This window comes from Neltuma alba, unplaced genomic scaffold (assembly GCF_004799145.2).
Source record: "Neltuma alba isolate B1F8T4 unplaced genomic scaffold, ASM479914v2 tig00010227_pilon, whole genome shotgun sequence".
Lineage (NCBI taxonomy): Eukaryota > Viridiplantae > Streptophyta > Magnoliopsida > Fabales > Fabaceae > Neltuma > Neltuma alba.
In genome coordinates this window covers 1,866-11,430 of record NW_021635159.1, presented here as the reverse complement: position 1 = coordinate 11,430, position 9,565 = coordinate 1,866, and the positions used below count along the sequence as shown (strand labels likewise).

The 9,565-nt window shown below is 35.9% G+C and overlaps 1 protein-coding gene across 1 annotated transcript; it reads right to left on the bottom strand.

The window, feature by feature from the left end:
- Nucleotides 1–2,404: 2,404 nt before the first annotated feature.
- Nucleotides 2,405–9,097, bottom strand: LOC114754938 (thiosulfate/3-mercaptopyruvate sulfurtransferase 1, mitochondrial). Its single transcript, XM_028943792.1, has 12 exons — nt 8,890–9,097; nt 7,686–7,880; nt 6,963–7,022; nt 6,726–6,788; nt 5,611–5,735; nt 5,335–5,497; nt 5,083–5,142; nt 4,674–4,732; nt 4,064–4,145; nt 3,877–3,940; nt 3,686–3,753; nt 2,405–2,787 (listed from the first exon to the last, which is right to left on the bottom strand). The coding sequence occupies exons 1-12, from the start codon at nt 8,974–8,976 to the stop codon at nt 2,692–2,694; spliced, it is 1,122 nt and encodes a 373-aa protein (XP_028799625.1). The 5' UTR covers nt 8,977–9,097; the 3' UTR covers nt 2,405–2,691.
- Nucleotides 9,098–9,565: the final 468 nt, after the last annotated feature.

The following is a 9,565-nucleotide window of genomic DNA, read 5'->3' as shown; positions in this document are numbered from 1 at the left end:
AACTGGGAGGCCTCTGTGCAGCAAACCATGAACAATGATGTCCCAGAAATAATGAGCAGTTACTTTAATTCCTTCTTCCAGCAAGAAACACCACCGCCACCACTACCATTAGTACCAGATTATTCAGATCATGAAAGCTTCTTCTTCCTTAATGATAATAATCCAAACAGTTTATTGTTTGATTATTATTACTCTTTCCCAGAGTTAACCTATTCTCCTCCTCAATATCAAACACCATCATTACCACTCTGTGATTATAACATGAACATCTTCCCGAGTGATGATCAGATTCAGACCTTTCAATATCCCTACCCTAAACGCCAGAAGTTAAGCTTTGAAGACAATCATTATCAGTTACCGTATCATAGGGATAATTATTTCTATGACGGTTTTGAAGATAATAATTACCCTTACTGTTGTTCGTTAATGCCGGAGTTTAATGATATTGGAGTCCCACCACTGCAGCTTCCGGCGCCGGCGAGTGATTAAGTGAGAAGAAATGGTGTGGGGCTGGGGAGGCGACGGCGAGGACGGTGTCGGCGCAGAGCGTGGCGGCGAGAGAAAGAGGAAGAAGATAGCAGAGAAGACACAGGAGCTGGGGAAGATGGTTCCAGGTGGGTGCAAGATGAACACAGCTGAGATGCTTCTTGCAGCTTCCAAGTATGTTAAGTACCTACCTGCAAGCCCAAGTTTCGATGCTTCAGATTATGAACACACATATGGTATGTAACATAATCTCTACTTCCTGTATGTTAAACTGTTAATTTGGTTATGTTCCTTTAAGATTCTGATTCTTCTACATTTTAGTTCTAGTTATAAAGTTTTAATTCTTCTATAGGGGGCAAAAAAAAAAAGTTTTTAACTATAGGGGATCTTTACACTTGTATTACACATAATGATAATTGTTGTAAGGAAGCTTGCTGTTATCAGTTAAGTTCTTGTTTATTATATGACATATAATAATTAATAATTGGAGTATTATTTACTTTTAGAATCTGATTTGTGGGCATTTGGATAGTTGTCGAGAATCTGCATATGATTATGTGTTAATGTCTGGTATTAAGGTTGATAGGCCAACTTTGATTCCTAAGAGTGTGTGTGAGACCAACGGTGTCACCATTCTTCTGTTTTTCAATGTTTATCTGCCTCACATGTTGCTGATGTTTTGCCTACTTTCTTTCTTTCTTTCTTTCTTTATGCTTTTTTAGGAATTAAATAGGAGGTGTTTAGAAACATTAGAATACGGCCATAGTGTGTGTGTGTGTATACACACATATATAATAATAGATGATAATAAGAATAATAATAATTATTGCTATCTTTATTATTATTATTTAGGGGATGAGGGGAGAAAAATACGGAGGCAGTTAAGTGGATGTGAAGACATGGTCAACATAAGCCAGTCTTTAGGAACAAGAATTCTTTTTTTTTTTCTTTTCTTTTGTTTTTTCCCCCCTAAATGCTCGTTAAGCAAATACTTTCGCGAGGATGAAATAAATCAGTATGTAATCAGACCAAATGAATTATTTTTTAGTTTTTACCAACCAATTCTACATGATTATTTAGAAAAAAACTGCTTCGTTTGTTACTGATTTATCTATATATTTGATTAAAAAAAGTTTACAAGATAATGGCAGAAATAAAATCCTGAAAAATGGATTAATTTCAAAATTTCCTCAAGATTTGTCGCCCTTTACCCACTTCAATTACCATATCTATGATAGATTTCTTTAGGGGCCAAAAAGACCCAAAAACATTATTATATACTAATTTTTAATTTTAGTTGACAATCATTAGAATCACAACAAGCTCATCCCATCCTTTAAACGTTCTTTGAAAACCAAAAAGGTTGGAACTTTATGCCCCCAGTGATTAAAAACCAATGCTTTGAATTGGATTCTGTGTGTTACTTTGTTTCATCACATTCTTAATCATTTTGCAGGAAGATAAAGAATCAACTTGGAGTGATAATCAAGATCAGCAATTACAAGCAATGCTTGGCAGTCCCAGTGTTGCAGAGAAGCTCTACTTGCAGGAAAAGTGCCTGGTCCCACAAAACTTGGTCACCACATTGACAAATCACACTGATATCCAAACAAGACCTTCCATTCTCAAAGAACTTCATCAGTTGATCATTGTCACAGACACTGAGAAGGAACAGCTCCAATAATCAATCTTGTTTTGTTTTCCTTCGATGTAATTAATGCTCTCTTGTTAGCTGCTGTTGTTGTCATCATCATTTAGATCCTTTTTTAGTGTAATCTGAGGATATTTGCCTTCTTTTTGGCCCTGACTTAGATTTGAAACAGAAATAAATAGAAAAAGGAAACTATCATCTTCCTCCCCCGCGGGACCTGGGAGTTCTAATGATCATCACTTTTCTGTCTCACTGACGAGATTGAACTTCCCAAGGAATGCAAAACATGATAATACTTGGCGTTTCACAATTTCTATCAGTATCTCATGAACAACACATTCAGATTATTTTTATAAACCACAAAACTAGCTTCGGTAACAATTTTTAACAAGGATCAATGACATTTGTTATTTAATCATTGAGGAGGAGAAAAAAGGGAAGAAGCAAAGAAACAAAAATTGCAGGGCTCAAATAAGTTGACTATGGTGGTAAAGCCCCTTCCCTAACAAGACACATTAATGCATGCTGCTCATGAGGTTGTGGCTATATCGCATTTAAGAAGTTTCAACTGGTGTATCAGATTGTGCTCCCCATTCAGTCCAAGATCCATCATAGACCGCAACATCAGACTTTCCAAGACGATGCAGACCCTGAAAAGGTGGGAATAACCAAAACAAGGCATGAGAGGCTTTACCCTTTACCAAGTTCCTTATATGGATGGATCCATAAGATTTATATATTTAACACTTCATAATCAAGCTTGTCTTTGTTAGACGACAAGCGTATTTTCCTGCTCAGCTGAAAACCGGATCCCGACCATTTTATGACTAGAATGACCATGTACCTATGTGTTCACCCTCAAGAACTATAGGTAAAGGCTCTAGGGTGTGTATGGGGTAGCATTTTGACAAATGCAACAAGCTTCTGGCTTTGTGGCCGTGGTGCAATGCCATCACAAACATGTTAGCAGTAGTTTAATCTATTAATATATATGATCTGTTTTTTGACATCCAATTTAAGATTTTCAAAGAGTTACTTTTAGTGGATGGGTGGGGTCTGCATGCGTGCGGAATGCAATAGGGGTCTGGATTCGCCAAAGCTAGACCCAGCCTTGGTACAAGTCAGGTCTCAAAATAGGGGCCCAAACTGCTGGCTGATAAGCCTGCTCAACATCAAAAGTTCAGCCAGGTTGTCGGATGGGCCTGAGTGATGCCAACATTTTTTCACACCTAGTGCGCCAGTAGACCAAACTAGGGAGGACAGAATCAAATATGGTACACAAGCATTTTAGCAATATGCTAACAAATATGGTAACCGACCCATTGAACCAATGGAACGAAGTGGAAGCAATACAATAGCAACAACATTGCCAAATAATTCCCCCCCCCCCCCTACCCGGTCAGGAAGATAGGTCCAATTACTTGACCTATCAAGAAGTAGCTTCGGACACTTTGCTTTGCCCTTCATCTCCAGGAGCCCAAAAAAAAAAAAAAAACCAATTTTGTGTGCATGCACGTGTGAGCGTGAGAGAGAGAGAGAGAGAGGTACCAATGCAAGAATGCAAGCAGTTACTCCAGTGCCGCAAGAAGCTGTTATTGGGCTTTCCAAAGAGATTCCTGCATATGAATAAGGATGTCAGGTAACTGAAGAACCATATCAAACATCTCAGCAGGTATCTAAAGTTTTTAAGAACAAATTTAATTTCAGCATAGGGATCTCTGTCACAACGGGCTCCAGACCTTCTTCATCAAATCGCTTCTTAAGCTGATCCGGTGGTAACAATGTTTGGGAAGCATCCAGCACCTGCAGAGGAGACAAGCACCATTGATAATATAGCATGACAAATATTTTCTTCATTGCTATGACAAGAAAGGTTCGTGTTTTTCTGGGTTATAATGATAGTACTGAATTGACCGTATGCGGTACCTGTTTAAAAGGAATGCACTTGCTGCCAGGTACGTGACCACCTCTAATTCCCTTACGGGGTTCTGGCACAGCTCCATCAAACCTGTCAGAGGATAAAATATCCATAAAGTCCAACAGAGGCACACCAGAAATAGAAATCCCAAACAGTGAACTATAGTGAATATAAGAAATTGATCCAAGAGAAAATAAGAAATTCTCCAAAATTAAAATGAATAAAAAGAAAAATAGACTGAATAGAGACATAATCAATAAAAACCTCCTAATCTCCAATATATTCCTTATTGAGCTCTCAATTGGTGGGTTTTAAATTTATGAAAATAAAGACTGGTATGGAAACAATATTGAAATTTATGGAAATACAGCCTATACAGCATTTCATAAAAATTCTGCTTGAAACATGAAACAAGTTCTATCCATAATGATGAACAATGGATGCCGCTTAAGTTATTAAGCCAATACCAACAAAGAAAAGAGATGAAATTACACGTTTGCAGCCAACTGCTCGCATGCTAAGCGTCAATATATACAAAACAGGAACGTGAATGCTCACAACAGTGCAGAGAACTCACGTGAAAGTATATGAGAAGTCAAAAGGAATGTAATAATATACCTGGGCTTCGATCGAGCATCTATATGTTGGTGACTTTTTTCCTCAATATTTTTCTTCACCTATAACAAGGGGATATAACATAACCAAGGATGCAATTTATTGATGGGAGACCCTATTAAATTCAAGACCAGACATTTCAAGAGACTACTTACTAGTAGATTAAGCTTCAGATATATTAAATTCCAATAAAGTTTTCTAGTAGACTCACATTCATTTGTAATACCAACTTTTCAAACCTCCATATTTATTACTATTCTTGACAACTTAATACTTGTAGGCTTTTATCGTTAACATCACCATATACTTACAATTGCAAATTGCAGTTATGATTCACCTGCTATTTTGCGCAATCAAGACAAGCATTTAGAGAATTCATATATGAAGAAGTCTTAATTATAAAGCAACTCACCTGCTCCATCGTCCTAACAAGATGTGGCTGAAATTTAGTCTTATATGTGATTGGCCCAGCCTGAAAAACGAAATGGCCATGCGAGGAGGATACATTAAAGGATTGCATATTGTTAAATCCATCGTCCGGAAAGGAATCTCATGTTAGAGCCACAGAACAATATATATTTTTACATCAGAAAAGATTTTTTTTTTTTTTTAAATAAGACAAGCAGGAGCAAAAGCTTACAAATTGGACAGATTGCAAACTTACTCCGTGTCCCTTGTATACTTTCTCTATGGCCTCACTTGCAGCACTAGCCTTCAATATAGCATCACCAGAAGCACTTGATTCAACATCATATCCTGACGCACGCCATCTTGGCAGGCCACCATCTAATACCCAAACTCTGTCATGCCCAAAAACTCGGAACATCCTTTTGACCAGTAAACCATGAAGAAAAGTATTAGTTAGAACTGCGTAGCAGAAATCAAAGATTACACATTCCAGTGACAGATTAATATGCTTTTTCAAGATAGCAAGGCTTACCACCATACACGAGCTGCACTAAATATTCCTTTTCCATCATAAACAACCAATCCATCTTTATTCTCTATGCCAAGAGCAGAAGCAGCAGCAGCAAAAGCTTCTTCTGATGGCAACATGTGCGGTAGCTGATACCAGTCATAGTTATAGATTAGATATACTGGAGAAACAAATTGCATCAAAATACAGGGAAGTTCAAAACATTAAGTGCAAAATCATTCCCTAAGAATAAAACTATTTAAAATGAGCACATCTCTAGAGAATAGCAAGCAATTAGGAACGCATAAAATGGGCAGAGGCAAATTAAAAACGCCCATATCAACCTATAGAATCAAAATTTACTTAAAAAATCCATGTATAATTGCTGAAAGCTTTCATTTATTACTGCTTGACACTATAATGCATTGAGAATATGTGAAGTTATCAATATTTTCACATGAAAAAAATTTATAAGATCCACATAGTGAACTATTAATGGTTAAAAAAAAAAAAAGTTAGCGACCACTGCATCTAAAGAATCCACTACAATTGAAATCAGTTATCATGTAATTAACAGCATTAATGGCTCTAATAGATCATGCAATTATTGGCTGGCTTTTATCATATTTCCCGATCAATCTTCTTATCTATCTATTTTTTATTTACTCTTGCAATTTATTTTAGGTGTCTACTGCCAGTTAATATCGCATGATGTTTAATTTCTTTGGGTTAGTTAACAAATTTTTCATAAGAATCATGTAAAACTATAGGTGTTAATGGGGTGAAGTCAAATTGTTTTATTTCTTCATTTGTTTCTAGTATTATGAGTCTTTATTTTGCGTTCATGTTCCTATCCTTTCCTTTGGGAGACGTTGGTTAGCTGCTTCTCTTGAGGCCTACCTCCTCCTATATGTAGCAAATGTTGCTTTGAAACAGATACCAAACTTTTAGAGACAATATTTTCTGAAAAACTTCACACAAAAATCTCAACGATATCATCTTGCACAGCAAGACCTACAAAGATTTCATTTTTATAAGGTAGCAAAAGTCAATAACAGCCTTTACATAAATTATATACAAATTCTAAAATGTCTTTTAAATAAAGACTCTTATAAATAACATGAAGAGAGACCACTCACATTTGAAGTTCGATCCGATATTCCATCTACATCAAAGAAAAGGGCCCCAGGAATGTGAGCAACCTGTTGCAATTGTGTTAAACAAAATACGCTAATAGCCAAATGATAAACAGAAGTGAATTGCAAGACAATAAACAAACACAAACAGAAGCATATCCCTTCTATGTCATGTCTCATAAGCTGCTTAGAATTTTTTAACTAAAGAGAATGGGATTGATAACAAAATTATGTTCAGACCTGATATTCTTGAAATGGGTTCCTCTGCTCATCTGGCATGTACCAGGAGGCATCCAATACCTGAATAGACTAGACACGCTTAGGAATTTTCATGGCTGATGTAATGTAACATATTCAGGCAGTACAAAGATGGAAAATTCAGATCATGCATATACATCTAGTAGAATTAAAGAATTTAGCATAAAAAATGTATGATACTGATTACAGGTTTGTCATATGGCCCAGAATGATTAAAAATATGTAAACAACAGATTGAAAATCACCCAATTACCAGTTAGTAATCAAAGCAAAGACAAAAAGGGTTCCTCCTACTTTCCAATAACAAGCTGACACCACATAACATGCGAAAAAAGGACACAAGATTCTCGGGCTTAATGCTTGAGAGGAAATTCCACATTTCTGTTGATCAAAGTCTGTCTCGCAAGCATATCAAAAAAGTATTCATATGAAACCCCTAGAAATCTTGATTAATCCCCATCAATCTTTTCTTTTTTTAAGAAAAAGGAAAGTGCTGAAAATGAGAAAGTCTTTAAAAATAAAAAATCATGGAAACTAGAAAAGTTGTTGAAATAAATAATCGTACGATATTAGAAGTTAAGCCACCACCCATTTGGATTAAAGGAAAAGGCAATTAGCATTAAATAATCAAGTAAGTTCCTTACAACGCCTCTGGTATAGATTGCACACAAGAGGGCAACTCAGAATAGCAGAAAATGCAAGTACCTTCAAATCAGGCTTCTTAAGATTAGCATAGAGCCAATCCACGGAAACAACAGGATCATCCGTAGATACAGACACTGTTGAATAAGAAGCTCGTGTTCCAATGGGGGAGGAAGCCATGACAAAATGAGACCACCCAGTTATCCTTGTTTTTTGAGAAGTATAGGCTGGAACAGCTTGTGATTGAAATGAGCTCTTCTGCAGGTACATATGCAAAATGAGAAACCAAGGTCAAAGAACAGCTATAGCACATAAATACAGAAAGAAATAATATGTTTTGAAAAATGGGCCAACAAATTGAAAAGTTAACATTTTTCCATAAAGGTAGAGCTCCTAAATGGCTGACTAGTTAAAATGCTTCTCTTTAACGGCGTTAATTGAAATTTCGTTCATCAAAATATCATAAGAACCACGGCTGGAACATAACTGATATAGATAACTCTAAATGTGTTAATCTTTGAGCCTAACTACAATAATTTATGCCAACAATTCCCACATAAAAAAAAAAAACAATAGATAATTCTAATGCACATTTAATGACTAATTCATGTGAGAATCAGCAAAAGAAACTATTTTGCATGCTGATTAAACCCTCTAGTTTGCATCACCACCCATCACAAAATGACGTCACCAATTTCACAATCACTAATTTGCACCATCAAATATATATAATCCCAACGTCACGTTTAAGTACTGCATCATGTAAGAACCAGCGCAAGAAACCATTTTGCATGATGATCGAAACTTCCGGCTCGTATCGCAATTGATGACAAACAGACATCACCAATTTCACAGTCACAAAAGCGAAAAGTCAGATTAAAACTGCCGAATATTATTAGGCTTTCAGCAGGATGCATAAACAATATATTCGTATGGGAAGGGGCATGCAAAACGCGCATAACCAGCAGTTATAAATTTGCTAATTGCTGTCTGGTTCATACTCAATCATACTTCGAGAACTTAAACAAGGAAAACGAGTCACGCAGCCTAACAGACCAAGGACTCCAAAACCAACAAAAACAAAAACTATGGAAAACCAATTCACAGAACTAAACACTGTAGGACAAATGAGCACAGGAGCAAAGTTCCTAATTCACAGGCACAGAATCAAGGCTGATGAAAGAGACACGCATATACACACAATCCATACTGAAATTGGAGAACAAAAGAAAACCCAGATGAGATTTCATGAAAAGATGGGACTTGCATTTAAGAAAGAAGTGAGTATTTGGGGCCTCGAAGAATGAATGAGGCGAGGACCCAACAACATCCTTCTGAGAAGAGAAGATGCCATATCCCTCAACGATCATATAAGCAAGTCGCCTTAGATAGCTGGAAGAGTGAGGTGCGTCAAAGAATGAAAGCAGCCAAAGGGAGAGACTGCTGAGTGTGACGGAGAAGCTCCTCAGTTATCGTTTTCTGAAGCTGAAGACTGAAGAGGTGGAAATTGATGAAACGCATCAATAGAAAACAAGACTAGCGTTTTGATTCAATTTACGACTTGAAGAAAATTGGTAAATTTTAATTTTAAAAACAAAAATTTTAAGAAAATCAGTTTGAATCATCATTCTGCAAAAAAAAAATAAAATAAAATGATGAAGTAAACAATTAAAAAATTGTTTTATTAGTATAGTTGTCATTAAGAAAATATAATATTTTTTTAACCTCTTCTCTCTGATTTTATAGAACAAAAAGTAATATATCAAAAGTAATAATATTTTTCATTTATCAGTCAAGTCATAAATATAAAATATTATGATAATTTCGAACATAATAATTATTCATGGTTTATTAGTTAATTTTACTATATGCTTTGATTTCTTGGCCGCCTGGCCGGATACTTTTTGATTGATTTCTTATAACTTTACTAGATTTTAATTTAA

What these genes read in the sequence shown, in the direction of transcription:
- LOC114754938 (XM_028943792.1), bottom strand. Translation starts at nt 8,976, where the DNA reads ATGGCATCTTCTCTTCTCAGAAGGATGTTGTTGGGTCCTCGCCTCATT. An exon ending in ACCCATTTCAAGAATATCAG is followed by an intron (nt 6,789 to 6,962) that starts GTCTGAACATAA and finishes CAATTGCAACAG; the next exon opens with GTTGCTCACATTCCTGGGGC. An exon ending in AAGTATACAAGGGACACGGA is followed by an intron (nt 5,143 to 5,334) that starts GTAAGTTTGCAA and finishes TTCGTTTTTCAG; the next exon opens with GCTGGGCCAATCACATATAA.